The sequence below is a fragment of the Zophobas morio genome, unplaced genomic scaffold, assembly GCF_036711695.1.
Source record: "Zophobas morio isolate AGI-343-1 ecotype UQ-CSIRO unplaced genomic scaffold, CSIRO_AGI_Zmor_V1 ptg000024l, whole genome shotgun sequence".
Lineage (NCBI taxonomy): Eukaryota > Metazoa > Arthropoda > Insecta > Coleoptera > Tenebrionidae > Zophobas > Zophobas morio.
In genome coordinates this window covers 11,461,797-11,478,541 of record NW_026972129.1, presented here as the reverse complement: position 1 = coordinate 11,478,541, position 16,745 = coordinate 11,461,797, and the positions used below count along the sequence as shown (strand labels likewise).

The following is a 16,745-nucleotide window of genomic DNA, read 5'->3' as shown; positions in this document are numbered from 1 at the left end:
TACTCCACATACCAAGTACTAAGTATCCAAATATAAAAGTACTTCAAGTAAATTACTTGAAGTACTTAAAGTACTTGAAGTACTACTTCAAGTAATTGTGCTTCAAGTATTGAACAGCTCTGTCTCCGACAACACCTAAGCTGTGTCCAAGAAACCCGGAATGAAGCCCTTCAAGCAGCTCGTCAAGACACACTTGCATGCTTAAGTATCAATTGATATTTTAAATAGCAGAGAAATATAAAGTCGTCAAGTTATACCGAATGCTGCCTGGGGCGCGGTCGTGCTGCCACTCATTGAAGTCATTAGGATGGTTGTAATTTTTATTACTCTCCACCTGTGGCCCCGTCCGGAACAGGGTTGTAATCAGAAAAATTTCTATTTTCTTGTATTTTATTGATTAAGAATAATTTGCTATTTAGGTTTTATTTTATTTTTCCCATTTAGCAATACTGAGCAATCTAAAATAAATTTTATACGTTACTTTTACTTTGCGATAACGGGCGTTCTAAACAATGTTTGGGTACATCATATCTCTTATTTAAGTACTACCCTGTACTAACTGAATGGCACGCGGCATCAGTCCCAAATTTATGGTACATATAAGCTGTGGTTAGGGGTTTATTGAGCGCTTGAGACGTTCAGCTTATTGTGACGGCTACTATACAGGAATCAATTTATAGGGCCAAAGACTTTTTGGCAATTTTGTGTAAAATTCACATTTTTTTTTCAAATCACTAAAGACTAGAATTCAACTAATTTTACATGTATTAAGCAGGAATGAAATTTCTGCAGCCTGGAAGCGTGTTCGTTACAAGAAGTTTTTGACGGAGAAATGTAGAATATTGACTCTCAACATAAAGATTTTAAAATATTTTTCTCTATTGCCAATGTGTTCTAGGTTTCCGAAACTTTTGAATTATTGCTTTTGTTTGTTCATTGTACTAACAACAAAAATTAAAATAATATTTCACAAAACAAAGTTACATTTATTTTCAACGATGATAAAACTTGAATAAAATCAAGTAGACGCGCTATATATAGAGTTTTCTCTCAACAACAGAATAGTTAAACATATTGTCAGTTTCTTTTTGGGAAAAGGAGACTTCGTATATTAAGAAAAAATTGACCAAATATAAACCCCGCCCACCCAACCCTTCTCAATTGTGATGAATGCTTTATTCATCGTGAGCTGAAGGGCGGAGTTTAGTTACAAAAGATTCATTTCTCTTAAAGAAATTACCATATGAAATGCTCTTATGTTTTTACAAAGGTAAAACTTTTTAGAGAAATATTGATGTTACAATTAAACTCGTTACAATTCAGATCGAGCCGGGTGGGCAGGGCTTAATTTATTTATTTTTTTTAATATATAGTAATAGAGTTTTCTTTCAACAACAGGATAGTTAAACATATTGTCACTTTCTTGTTGGGAAAAGAAGACTTCGTATATTAAGAAAAAATGGACCAAATATATAAATATATACATTTTGCTTTTTTGTTTTAATATGTGTAGACTTCTTTTCACAACATGAAACTTAAAACATGTTTTTAATTTAACTTCTTAGGACATTAACATTAATAATTTTTTAATTTATACCTGAACGTGCCCGCTGTGCTCGCATTCTAGTCGTTCTTTTTTCTAAGTTTAGTCTCAGAAGTATTCAAGAAAATAGCATAGTTGTTCAATTCTAATAATAAATGTTTTTGATTTAAAAAAATACACGGTTAGAATGCGAGCGCAGCGAGCACGTTCATTTTGCTGAGGTCTTTACTATTCACAAACATTTTCAAGATTTACTTTTTTAGACACCAACAAATATTCTCATTAATAATAATAATTTAGCTTCCCATGGACACCCACGAATAATTTTGAACAATACCTAAACGTGCTCGCTGCACTCGCACTCTGATTGTCCTTTTTTTAATGAATTTAGTGTCACAAAACATTTACGAATTAACAGTCCGCAACTCTACTTAGTTTTTATTATAATAATTCTGGAGATCTCCCAATGAAGGCAAATTTGTTAAAAAAAAAACACTAAAATGCGAGCGCCGCGAGCACGTTCAGAATATTTTAGTCCCACAGTCATTAAACTAAACATTAAACAAAATTGTTCTTAATAATTTAGCTTCTCAGGGACACCAACAAATAATTTTTTAAATGACACCTGAACGTGCTCGCTGGGCTCGCATTCTTAATCATTGTTCTTGCAGTTGAGTTTCATACAATAAGTAATGTCAGCAAAGCTGCTTATACGTTTTGTTGTAATAATAAGTCTGTAGATTTAATTCATGTTGCTGGGGTCTCTTCGACTTGGAATACCTTTTTTTTTAGACTTTTTGAGGAACATTTGTTTCACTGACTGATCATTTGATGTAACGGAAGGTTCCAATCATCAAAACGATCGAATTTGGGCATTACAGAACCCTCAACTGGTCCATGACCATCCAGATCAATGACGTGCAACTGTCAATGTGTAGCTGGGGCTTCTAGCGTAGCATGTCATGCGACCTTTTTCATGGAATCTGAATTAAATGCCCCGAAGGACAACAATATGCTGACTCAGCAGATACTTCCTGGGATTCGAAGGGTGCGGCATCTGCAGCAGGTCTTTTACATGCAGAGCGGAGTGTCGAGCCATACAGCTCTCATAAATGTTGCTTCATTGAACCAACATTTTCCGCAACGTTGGATTGGAAAGTTTGGACCCACCATTGCCCTGCGCGTTTGCCAGATTTAAATCCCTGTGATTTTTTTCTTTAGGAATTTCAGTCATGCAAACAGAGACGCAGTAAAACAGGCAATCCAACAATATTCCCTCCAGATATCACCTAAAATGCTGATCAACCCGCGTAAGAGTTTTGAAGATCGACTTACTTACTGTATAGCAGCTGAGAGCGACCTTCTCCAAATTTGTACAGTATTTCGTTCCTTCATTCGTTACCTATTGTTGTTTAGTTTTGTTATTTGTGGTTATCTAAATGGTTTATTAAAAGGTTCTTTTCAAAACGGTTAGCTTCTGTTTCAATGGTAAATCTTATCATCACAAGATAAAAACAAGGAGGCCCTAACTTTTTCATCTGATCGCAGTAGAACATGATATTTTAATGATATTTTAGTAATAAAAACTCACTGGAATCGAAAGGCACTAACAACAACCTCATAAAATATTTTTTGTAAATTATGCAGTTATTCCGTTTAATTTGTCCTACAATTATCATCACACTGGATAAAATAACCCAATTTGAGTTCTTCGGTGATTTCTAAGTCAGGTAGCGCGAATAAATCCCTAACTTGACGGGTCCCCAAGGTGTGTCCATTATGCTGCCCATGGGGGTGTTGAGGAAGACGAGCTGCGCGGAGGGCTTCATCTCACGCTTCTTGCATATAGCCTAGGTGTAGTCAGAGATGGCTCCTGTCATGGGGTCGCGCTCTACGACCAGAAGTTTCAGTTGTTCAGTGATTTTTGATTGAGAATCGAGGAATAATTTCTAAATTCAATTTGACATTTCGATGATGCAAAATTCAAAATACGATTTTAAAAGGCTTTTTACAGTGAATGGGCGCAATGCAACAATTTGAAAAAAATACTGACCAACAGCACTCTTTTACCTCCACCAATGCATCACTCAATAATAGCTTTAAAGTGATTTGTGATCTGGAGAGATATTATGTATAAAATAAAAACAAATTTCCCATGTTAATTCCCTATGTCCAAACTTGCGTTCATCAGTTTTGACGATTTATTTTGGATATATCTTCTCCCAACAATTATAAATACAGAGGTCTATAATTCATTGTGTACATCTCGCAATCGTTAAAAGAAAAAGATTATTTTAGAATAAACATTTTGACTCTTGTAAAAACCATGTTCTAACGTACAAATTTATTTTTAGAATCAAAATTTAGTTAGATAAGTCACAAAAAACGTTGAAAATGACCTCCATTTTGCTCTAAGCACAACCTTTCTACATTTAGTGTGAAATAGATTTTGAAGCTTTGATTGGTTAATGGTGTTACAGCGGTTCATAATTCCTTCTACTTGTACTCATTTTTACAAGTACTAACTGAATAGATCCACTCTCCATCTTCGCTAGTAGGACATGATAATGAAGGTGTTTTGTTCCAAAGTGTATTCTATTGTTGTCAATAATTTGTCCAACTGTTGCAGTAAAATTTTTATTATTGTTACTACTGGTTTATGTTATACCTACACTTACTCTTTTGGGTCCAAATTAGTCAACTCGTGCCTGATGTTTGATATGAATATTAAGGAAGCAATGCAGAGATGGAGATTCCAAAAATGTTAATTTTTGTTTGTTTGACAGTGGTATTGCGATGTATGAATCATTTATAAACACTTTGTACACATATTGCGATCGTAACTTTGTTAATGTAAGTACAGCTTTGAAATTTAAAAAGCCTGGATTAATAATCAAGTTAAGCTGAGCGTCCACATAGTGACACGCTCTGACCTTATGATATTAAGTATATGTAAAACAATTTAAGTCACATGGTGGGTCGAGTAACCTTCATTTGAGAGCTTAGTTCATCCTACACATGATAATAAAGTTTAAACAAAATCATCAGCGCCCATTCAACATTTTAGTATTTAAAAGTAAACTTAATTACTATTAATCCTTCTTTTACTTGTGGTGTAGTTAAAAGGCGGTGGCTCGAAGACTCCCGACCCCGATTGGACCAAGGGCCGTGGCGGCCGCAGTACCGCTTGCAGTCGCCAGAACAGCCCCCCTCGTGAAACAGCCCCCGTAATTCAAGCTCCACGATCACGTAGAGGTTCCAGAGTAGCAAGACAACATAGTTACGACGACGAAGTAAAAAGTACTCTCGCACCGACTACGACCACCGAAGGTGGTTTGGGTTTACCTGCCCCCATGCCCAGAAGGGCTTCCGCTTACGATGTCTATGCTGTCCCGGGTTTAAGTACTGTGACAGCTCCTACCAACGTTGGAAGACGGCCGTCATTTAGAGTAGCTGCAGCTGAAACGACCAGTCCTCCCAGTCCTGAAACTGCTCCCACAACCTTAACGTTGATAGCCCCAGAAGAGGACAGACGGACAAGGAGGCGAGGATCTCAACTGTAAGTTGTTTGTTATATTTATATACTAGGTGTATAAAAAATGTATATAAAATGCAATATATGAATTTTGATGATCACTTATTATTATTTAGTCCATACTTGAGAAATCATTTTTAGATTTTGACTTATCACTGATGATTATTATTGATCTGGACTTAGGTTAAAATAATTATATACATAACTTTTCTCAATTTTGGAGAAACTTCTTTCCATTATATCCAAATTTATGAAACCATCAAGGACAAAGATATTTTCTAAAACTGTGAGAACAGTTTTGACACAATATAACTTTTTATTAAATCTAGACAGAAGTCTAAAAATAAACATGGAAAAAAAATTCATATACTCGTTGTGTTGCATGATGATCATTTTTTGCAAGTAATATGGATGACTGTGTTTAATTAAAGAAAACATGTGCCAATATAAAAATTTGTAATTTTCCTAAATTATTTCTCATCTTCTTAGTTAATCCTCACCAAGACAGTTTTAACGATCTGTTTCGACTCTTAGAATATTTTATGATAGGTTTTTCTCTTATTGACAAATCATCAGGAAATGTATCTGTAATTTTAAAATTAGGCAAATGTCATTTTTTATTCCTGAACAATAGCTAAGGAAGTATTCTAACTGAGTCCATCTGAGCCCCCAAGAGTACGAAAAACGACGTTAACGTCCATCTATCTGTCCGCTATAGTAAAACGCTAATCAAAATTTATCAAATCATCCCACCAACAATAGGATGACATCATTTCCAAAATTTACAACAGTAAGTATTATTTAAGTTTTATAAAATAATATACTTCTGCACTAGTAATTTATGAACCCGTGTTGAGTTTTTACCCTAGACATTATATAACAACATTTTGCAATTCAACTTTGAAACTACAAAACCGATTGCTCTTGCAGATGTTTTAAGGTTGTCGTAAGCATAGTAAATCGTTAATCAAAATTTTGCCTATTAAATCCCATCTAAAATATGCAAAATATTATGAAAATATACGTGAGGTTTACTAGTGCATTCATATTTTTTAGTTACTTATAGAGCCTGACACAAATTTTTGTTTACTGAAGGACCGTTATAAATGTGATCAAGTGTCGACTCTGATCTATTTTTCTGAAATTTAAAATATCCAAAGATCAATTTAAATTCAGACGTATTATTAATCCTATCTACAATACGTAGGTCTGAACCATTAACACTAGGAATGAATTCATGTGCTGTGGTAGTTACAAAACCTTCGAATGTTTTAGAAAACAAAATACTCCTATAATAAATATCGAAATCGTCCGTCTACTGTGGAATGGGAGGAGTCCTAGTTCGGCTATAAATAACGTTTAGTTGTAATTCCACTTTAGTTTGGGTTTATTTGCATAGATAATGCCAACGTGGTTGGCGAAACGCGTCAACAAATATTTTGTGTGTTTTCAGTGTTGTGGCGATAAACGAGATATCATTTAAACTACCTACAACTGTAAGGACTTTAAGCCCCTTTGCATAGTTTCCTTATTAGAAGAAGAGCACCAGTAAATTGATACTGGCATCGATATTTTATCTACATACTCTTATTCAGACCTATTATACTTTCAAAGACAGTAATGTAAGTGGAAAATATTCATGTTCAAAGATACGTTTTCCACCACCTTTTCATTGTTATTCGAAAAATTGTCCTTTGAATAGAAAAAAGTTTCACACAGACATTCTTTAGTTCAATATCTTCTTTGATAAATTGTGATCAATCCTTTCGTAACAATCCTTTTGGTCTAAAATAACAACCTCGTAACTCTTGCCTTCAGTAACATACAAACAGTATTCTTTGACAAAACCTTAATGACTTTATTAGTACATTAAAGTAATCTTTTTCTGTCAAGGACTGCTTCCAAGTTGATTCGTTAATTTAATTATTGCTATTTTCGATTCCAGAAAGGATTACCTCAACATTTGCATGAAATAACTGTAAACTAGTTATATATTTTGAACATCCGTTTAAAGGATCTAATTCATTGTGTGTGTTTAACATAAATTCGTGTAATGAACTGTATACTCAATAGAAGAGTAGAGTACGTTTTTCCGTAAAGATTTGTTTTAACACTTTTTCATGTAACGGCATCAATTTTCTTGAAATTTTAGTTAATGTTCTCCATTATTATTTTTCAAAAAATCTATTATGTAGGCTCTGCCGAACACTAATATACCCAGATCATAGGAAACTTGCGAGACACCTTGTTGAAGGGGTATCGTTGCCAACGGGGAATTAGCTATTAACTGTTTCCTTCTCACTTACCTAGACGCCTATCAGAGAAATAATTAACGATAGATAATGTATGTTTGGGAAGTGAAATATGCAATACTCTTTATTAGTAATATACATTCAGAAAATGAAAAAAACGTTTTATGTATTAATACGGAAAAGGTGTTATATTTATCTCGAACGGCATGTAAAACTTTTAATGCCTATTGTCAGGAAATGTCCGTTCGAAGTTTACTGACAATCGGCAAATAGTTGATAAAATTATTTCCTTAATAAATTTATGTATTATAGATAGAACTATTTAAATATAAAAACTTTAATTACAACAAGAATAAGGAATGGTGCTTGCACCTAACAAATGCAGAAGTAAATTACTATTGTTGAAGTTGGAATTGAAACTACAGTTATACAAAGTGGCCCTTGAAAAAATCCATTCGCCGTAGTTCATTAATTTACTTTTGAGTGCTTTCAAAAGATTGTGTGATATTCCAAACCATAGTCTGCTGTCTGTTGCTGGAGTCACTGCTGTTATCTACTAAGGACTAACTAAGGTTCAGTCACGCTGACTATCCTTAGTGTTAACTTCGGATACATTATCCGCTAATACTTTTTACGAAAAATTCAGTGAGAAATTTTCTACGTGCGTTAAAAAAAATCGAAATATTTATAAAGTTTTACCAAGTTGCGTCGTCCTGTTGTGTTTTCTACTTAGAAGCAACAATCACAGTGAAATAGAGAACACAACCATTTTGATAATATTCCTCGTTTTCATCGAAAAATCAAATTTTCCTTGCTTCTACTAAATGTTTTTCTTTAATTATGGCTGATGGGATGATATGGAACTATACTGCCTACTTCAATAAAATTATCAAAACGACTACGCGGCAACTATTGTAAACTAACTCCTCCTGGGTTAGGTTAAAGCTTTTCATTATAGGTTTTTGAACTACTGCGAATGAGATAACATTAAAAAACACTCCAAAAATGCCTCGTTGAAGTATTTTACCGTCTTGCCCGACGTTCAGAAAGGAATTGTTATATTTTAGATAGAAGGTGAACATTTGAAAGTTCTTAGATTTCCCTGTGCTTTTAAAAAACATCAGAGGGAAAAAATATGTCCTTACGTTCTATTTATAATGAAAAAATATAATTTTTGTTCTGTAAAGGGTTTTTGAATCACAAAATGTATTAAAACTGTTGATAATTATTTATAACTCTTCGGTTTCTCACCGTAACAATGGACAACAATTTTCTTTTATTGCTGTTTCAATAGCTAAACGGACTTTTTGTTTTGAAAAGTACGTACACGATTTGTTGACAACTTGTTGTCAAGTTCCAAATGTTTTTTTTCTTGTAACTTAACCTAGTTCAATGAAATGCAAAAGAAGCTATATTTTTCAGCATAAATATGCAAATCTCCGAGAATGTAATCATTAAAATTTTAAAATATGAAAAGCAACTAATATGCAGTAAATTTTGCTGTCTATGTCCGGATGTTAAAATATGGCGATGATTTATCAGCTGATAAATTATACCCTGCGTTGCAAACGATTTAATATTCGTGCCTATTCCATCACAATTAACAGCTTTATAATTCCAGTATTGAATCATTATTTAGTTACTGATAAAGAACAAAATCGCACCACCGAACAGTAATATTTTGTTAAAAATAATAGAAAATGCATAATGGGACACTTAAATTTTTCCTTAGAGAACACGGTTTAGAAAAACAAAAGCTGCGTTGCTAATGCTTTATTGTAAAAGTTTGCCACATCAACCACAATAACGTAATCACCTTTTAAGTATTTCATTTAATGGAACACTGCGACACGTACTTGTTTTCGAGCAGAATATCTACTAAGGTAAACTAGTGTCACTGTAGACACGCCTGGCCAATTGTGGAGACAAGGGCACTTTCACGCCACAGAGGTTGGCGCCTTGTACCGGGACGATTCCTCTGGCGCCAGTTCGCTCTCTGGAAAGGAAGCACTTCGCCAAAGAATGCTGCTTCGGTTCCCTGGGAGGCGGCGACGTTGAAACAGGGACGGTCTAGTACGGTACGCCGACTGAAAACCACGCTTTGTTTATATCACGACGGACGAAGGTTATCGACGGTGAAACAAAAGAACGGTAGCGAGTACGGCAGTATTGGCGGAATTCGCTGTATAATATTTACGATACAGCACGGAACAGCGTAAAAACTCAAAAACAACGTAACAGGAACACCAAGAACTTTTCCCACACCTTCAAGATGACCCCCAAACAAGTGTCCAAAACTGAATGATATTTTTGTGGCTGTCGATTGGTACCCTTATCGCCACTTGCAACTCGCTGAAAACTGACTTCGCCACATAGTGTGTCTGACGAAGATACTATCAACCAAAACACGTACCTGTGGCACTAGGCAAAATAATTTTAAATCTCCATTGTTAATTATTTGCTGTGACGGAAACAAAATAAAAATATCTCATCACTTTAACTAACAATAGACAATCGTCATGAATGTTTAATTAAAACTTTATGGTGTTGGTTGTAACGCTCTCAAATTATTTGAAGTTTCATAAGTTTCATTTGGTTTATTTAATAGCACTCTTCATGAGTTCACTAACAAACGTAGACAACTCCGCAAAGAGACCAATCGAAAATTGTTTTTCAATGTGTAATAATAATTTATTAATTCTTAATTACGGGATGCATGTTATCTTTTCTATTACGTGCTCTCTTTTAAAAAAATGTTATGTGATTTGCTTCTAATTCTTATTGGATTAAACTCCTCAATCATCCATTTTCTCAAATCTTCATTTTCCACTAAAATGGTGGACACTCGTGTTTTCTTATCTTAGCAAATACTATGCCCGCCCCCCCTCCCCTCTATTTTCTTAGCGGTTATATCATCTACCAATATCAGTCATATCAAAAGTTGGAGGTATTTGTCAGACGTTAAATTTCCGTTAATGAAGAAAGGACCTATAATGTGGCAACGAATAATGCCGCACCAAACACCAACTTTTTGGGGGTACTGTATACCTCCTCTATCCAATGCGGATTTGTATTGGACCAGTATCTACAGCTATGGATTAACACGCCCATTCAAACAAAAAGTAGATTGATCAGAAAATAATAGGAGTAATTGGTTTATGAAGTTGCCATCCTGATCTAATCTGTTTGGCAAAATTCGATTCTGCGGTCAAAGACATCCTCACTTAATTTTTGTAGTAAATGAATTTGGTAAAGATATTTTTCCCGTTTGAATGTTTTTTGAATTGAGCCTCTACTCATGTTGAGGTTTAATGCCAATTGCAAGTTTTTGGATTTTCAGTTACATCTAACATGATATTAAACAGTTCTTTGACGAGTTCTAACATTACCACGTCTACACACACACTGGACATAGCAAAATAGTAATTTTCATTATTTAAAAAAAATATCCGAAAATGTGTATTAATATTTTCAAAATTAACTGCAGTTTTCTATTTTAGAATGTATTCATAATACATAATTTATCATTTTATTTGCGGTTTTATTCAAAAAAGTGTATGAGTAGTGCACGACACTCGACACTACCCGAACTCGACCGAGGGGCAAGTCAACCGAGGACAAGACGATGACAAACGCTCGATAAAAAGTAGTGGGGCACCTAACTCAAATCTCTTGAGATAGGACCCCCACTATGTAACTACCTGTATGCATGTGCTACAGTTCTGAATTCAGAAAAAAGTGTTATTACTTAAAAAAATTAAGTTAGCCTTGCATCTTCAAAACAAATGAAGTGACACGATCAAGTTGTAGGAAGGGATAAATAGACGAACTATTATTATCAACGAGTTATCACATTCATGATAATTTTAAATCATGAACAAAATTTTAAGGTAATTGGTTTAAAATTATAAAATTTTCTCATACAATTTTGAATTTTTCTTGAGAGTTTCTCTTGTGCATTTCTTGAGAACGTGAGAAACACGTTCAGTAACCTTTAAGAAACTACGATAAATTTTTATTAACTATAACAAACGTCCTATTCATTAAGACTTTATTTTATTTTTATTCTAAAATTATGTCGTTAAAATTTCTGTGCTTAACTACGGTGCATTCTGTATAAAACACAAACTGCTCACGATAACAAAAGTAAGACATCAAAAAGCTAACTCCCCTAGCTCTTCAGTGTTCGGGTTGTTTTGAAGACCACAAAGGTTAAAAAAAAATTCTTTTAATCTGCTTTGTCGCAGTAAATTGGCTTTATATGAAAAACGGGAAAGTCCACTGCTTCTGACATATAAACAATTATCAGCGGTTTAACTTAGTAATTTGACCGAAGCTTTTACTTCTTTATACAGTTTTTTATTGTCATGAAACAAAATAAAATTAGTTCGGCTTGGAAGTAATTATGTTATAACACTTTTTTCAAAGCAACTATGAAATGCGAGCGATTTCCCTTTGATCTGAAAAACCTTGTTGAAGTAAATCGAATGTCACTTCAAGCGAGGTAATTTAACAACAAAACAGAGTAAACTACTCGTCAACCGGTAATTTGGGGAGGCAGCCATGACTTCCGTAGGATCCTTACCGAGTTCCGGTTGGTTTTCTCATTTTCCGGAATTTGCAGGTGCAAGGAAAAGGTGGTAAGTTATTTAATTTTGCCCAGATGAATCTGATTTGTGGAGTAATATCGATTCATTTTTGACTAATAGCCAAGCCTCGAAAGGGTCTGATGCTTTCAGCTGGAACTTCTTTCAACCAGGCCAACCTAGCGAATAAATTTAGTATTGTTGGACTTATTTTTAATAATAAAAGCGCAAGGAAATTGAAATTCTGCCCTCAAACCCGGATCTTTATATGAATTTTTTATGTAGACATTGATTTGGGGTGGTTATGTAAATATAGATAATATATTTTCATATTCCGATGCTTGTGAATAACATAACGGCAAAAATTAACTTAACAACATGTTTTATCTTTTTATTTTCGACGTAATATTTTTAATAAATACCTAAATAATCCGAAACGAATGAAGTCAAGACGTAATACATAATAAATATCTACCGTTATCTGTTGAATTTTAGAACCCATGAAATTTCACCAGTGCTCCTCAGCTTTAAATTACTGTGAGTGGACAATTAAAAATTTGTTCTCTTAGCAAGAGTGTAGTTTAATTAGGTAACTTTCACCTACTAAATAAATTTTATACATTTATTTTGAAATCATATAACGATCTGTACATAGAAAATTCACCCTGCTAATGTAATTAAGTATTAGAAAACAAAACAATAATGGTTTGTAATCTATTGTTAGAAATTATTCCAAAGAAGGTAGAACAGAACAAAGAATAATCAAATCACATATGTACGTTAACACACAACAAAAAAATTTCCAATCACATATACTTCAAAAGTTTTGTCGCACAATTCCAGAGAAATTTATTTGCCAAAACTTGAAATTACGTTATCAATTTTTTGCTCACAACACGATGTTCTTAAAAACCTATAAAATTTCAGAATAATCATTCCTGCAATTTCAGAGATCATCTATACAGGGTGTTATTGAAAGGTACGTACAACAAAATTGACAGTTCTTCGCGAAGTCAAAATCAAAATTATAAGGGGAAAATTAACCTTTATCCAACCATTTTAAACGCTACTGAAGGATAAATAAGTAAAAATAATTTATTTTAGTAAATCCTAGCAACTGTAACAATAAAACTTTTGTCAAGACTAAATGTTGCTATAGAAACGAGAGATAATCTTTTTATCAGAGGCGTACAACGAATTTGGATATAAAGTTTAATAATTTTTATCTCTAAACTCATACTTCGAGATCAATTACCGATTTTATTTTGTACGTACCTTTCAACAACACGCTGTATGTATATAACAGTAATAAAATCGGCACCATAAGACAGACGATAGCCATAATCAACTATAAACAACCGACAGAGATAAAATTAATTAGTCCTTCGTCAAATGCAGGCTACTACTTTTCCTACCTTACCCTTGAGAAATAAAAAAGATGATGATGTAGTCTTTGACTAGTTGAAATCGTAAATAACGTTTTAATTTGAATTTCTAGTGTTATATGCAATTTTAAGTAGCCAACTAGTTTATCAGTCTAATAATAACCGACACAGACTAGAGAAAAAAACACAATTCATGCAGACAGACAGACAGACAGACGACAGACAGACGACAGACAGACGACAGACAGACGGGAAAGGCAGACCTATTTTACAGACTTTAGAGGTCATGAAATGTTGAATGGACACTATTATACTTACGCTTACTTTCGGGAAGAAAAAAATTGGTCGAAGGTTATTTCGACAAAACTTCACTCGCCCCTGAATTACAATAAAAATATCCAGCTTTTTCGAAAAATTGTAAAATTTGGTTTTGCAAGATTTCAAAGCATTCGGTTTTGTAGTTTCAAAGTTTAATTGCAAAATATTGTTATACAATTTTGATTATTTTTTTTTAATCTGGATATCTAAAATGAAAACTCAAGACGGAGTCGTACACCACAAATGCAAGAGTTTCTTATTTTATAAAATTAAAAAAAATATATTGTTGTAAATTTTGGAGATGACGTCATCCCATTGGTGGTGGGAATGATCAGACAAATTTTGGTGAGCGTTTTACCATCTACATGACCTTCCTAATGGACCTACAAAATTTAACATCAATCGGTACAGTAATTTCACAGATTATCTATATAATAAAAATTCGGACAGATGATAGACAGACAGACAGGCAGACAAAAGTAGGAAGTTGGCCGATGGACTCGATTACAATACTTCCTTAGCTTAATTCAGTTCTACAACAAAATTTTACTCTACAAATTTCAGTTTTTACTATTTAAACTGTATTGATAAGGTTCGTCCAAATTTTGGTCTGAGGTTTAGCATCTACAGGATAATCTTAAATGACAGCTAAAATTTCACAGTAATTAATCTAGATTTGGAATTTATGTGTCCAATAAATTCAGCAACAGACAGAAAAATCATTTCCAAGGAAACAGAAAGGTCTACGATCAATTTTATCACAGCCTTTTGATATTAACCTTGTAGTTAGTTAAAATAGCTAACTAGTTACTAGCTTCACCCCAGCATAAATAACTTTTATACCGGTGCGGTGAGGTCGGTTTTGTTTATGAAATACAAACGGCTTAATAAATGTTATGAATACCTTAATAATATTAAAGTATTAAAATTCCGGTATATTATTCAACACACTGTTTACGCATTTACTATGGAAATTATTGTAAAGCTGAAATGGAATAGTTTTTAATTCTTAAATTCTGCCTCATTTGGACCTTAGTGGTTGCATTAATATTTTGTTTAACGAACATGTAGAAAGGATAACATAGATAGATACAACTTGCCTTTAAAGTTTTTTTTCTCATCATTTATATCTAAAGTGTAAGTTTTATGTGACTTGAAAAATGAGAATTGATCTTGCTTCGAACAAAACGTGACTTTACCGCTCCAATTTCCGTCCACTATTGATTAGATCACTTCAAAAGATAAAACTTCTTTCAACAAACCATACACTAAATTAAGAAAGGAAAAAAAATTACAGATGCTGCAAAGGACATCCAAACTGTCTTAAAAATATATTGCCGAATGTAAGAATGCGTCGTAAATAATACAAATAACGTATTTCGGTCGACGGATATCTAATGTGCCTCCACAAAGCAGTCGAATACTACGGCTTCGACTTTTAGGGGCTGCAGCTCGACTGAGGCAGGTATCTGAAAATAAAGCACAAATACAAATAAAATGGGGATATTTGCCGGCGAGTGGGGCGAAATGACGAAAGTCTCCGGTGAGGTGGGAGGATGGTGGCGGCGGACCTGCTTGACGTCAACCGCCTCCGGATCGCAGATCAGCCCGGGCATCAAGCAGTTCGCGACCCGGCCAATTATACACACTAACATCAACTAGCTAAACTAAACACTCAGCTTGTATCACGTCACTCGGTTTGTAAACCGCCCACCCTATCACATTAATCAACCAACAACACCACCACCTTGATACGCACTTGATATGTACCGACTTAATCCGCCGTCTCTCTTTAATATTTAGACTGATTCTTGATACACACTGATAAATATCGTCATTTCTCGCGATACTTAAACGAAATCACTTCTCAAACATTCGCAGGCGTAATTATGCACGAGTTTAAGAATAATTTAAATTTAATTTGGAGCTACCATTATTATTTAACGATAATTCAGCCCCGGGTCCCTCACCACGAAGACCTAAATTGTGATGCAAATAAATTATTACTATCAGTGGAAGCTACTTTGAAGATAAAAGTTTAACCGTGGAAAGCCATTAAGCTTTAAAATCCACTAGGCTAGGGAATACAATTTTAAATTTCTGAAAAATTGCTGCCAAAAAAAAATGATTTTTAAGAAAAAATGGTAGAACTGTAGAAATTCTGCATAACCAAAAATTAAACATTCTGTTTGAGTTAAATTCATTACAATTTAGATCTAAAACAACTAATGTGCTTTCAAAAGATCACAAAATGTATTTACTGTTTCAAAACAATTCCTAAACGGAACACAAAATTTGTCAAAAACTATCATTTTCAAACTGTTTGCTTTAAGATGGATTACAAATATTGCAAAAAAAATTATTTTAATAAGCCGAGGATGAGCAATACCTTAAATATTAAAAACCGAGAAATATATCTGACATTTTTAATCAATGCATTTTCTATATTTTAACTGAAATTCTCTAATATTTTGTTAAACCAAAAATAAGACAGCAACAGTTTTGTACGCCGTGTCATCAAAAAACCCTCCAATTCCTAATTAATTGTCTTTTTTTCGAAAACCTAGGTTGGAGAGAATCGTCTCATATAGGCAGATTCATTGTTATCTGTCACATTTGTCGTTTGGATTTCCGTGTTTCGTTTAGTTGTTTGTGTGTCTAAATTTGCATCACGTCATTTCGTTACAACTTCACTTTTTTGACATACTGTATCGAGATAAATCCAGATATACGTTTTAGTAACAAAAGGCGATCACCAAGTAACTGGGGAGTTGTTTATCGCACATTATGTGTATTGTATGGGATTTTGTGTCACTTCAACCAAATAAGGAAAATGAAGTATAAATCCCCCAACTTCTAGCCACTTGTTTTTTACGTAATTTAAAACTGATTAAACATGGTTTCTATAAATGATTATGGGGTGGAAGTAGGTCATGGAAGCGTGCAACCTATAACTTTATATCTGTTTTACTAAATTCTAAAGGACGCACAAGAAACACCATACGTATCTATATAATTGGTTGCCTAAATGCTTCATATTTTATATTATTACAGAATAAAAATCTCAATTAAAATGCACAAATTTATTGTGGTTGAACATCACAGTAAATGTTGAAAATGTTCGCC

The 16,745-nt window shown here is 33.8% G+C and overlaps 1 protein-coding gene across 4 annotated transcripts in view; it reads left to right on the top strand.

Annotated features, from left to right (window-relative positions):
• Fife (fife) overlaps positions 1-16,745 on the top strand; it is a 295,802-nt gene that overhangs the window by 163,015 nt on the left and 116,042 nt on the right. For all 4 annotated transcript variants that reach the window (XM_064064184.1, XM_064064183.1, XM_064064185.1 and 1 more), the window contains one exon: positions 4,663-5,102. In XM_064064184.1, the coding sequence (XP_063920254.1) occupies positions 4,663-5,102 (440 nt within the window). The remainder of the gene's footprint in view (positions 1-4,662; positions 5,103-16,745) is intronic.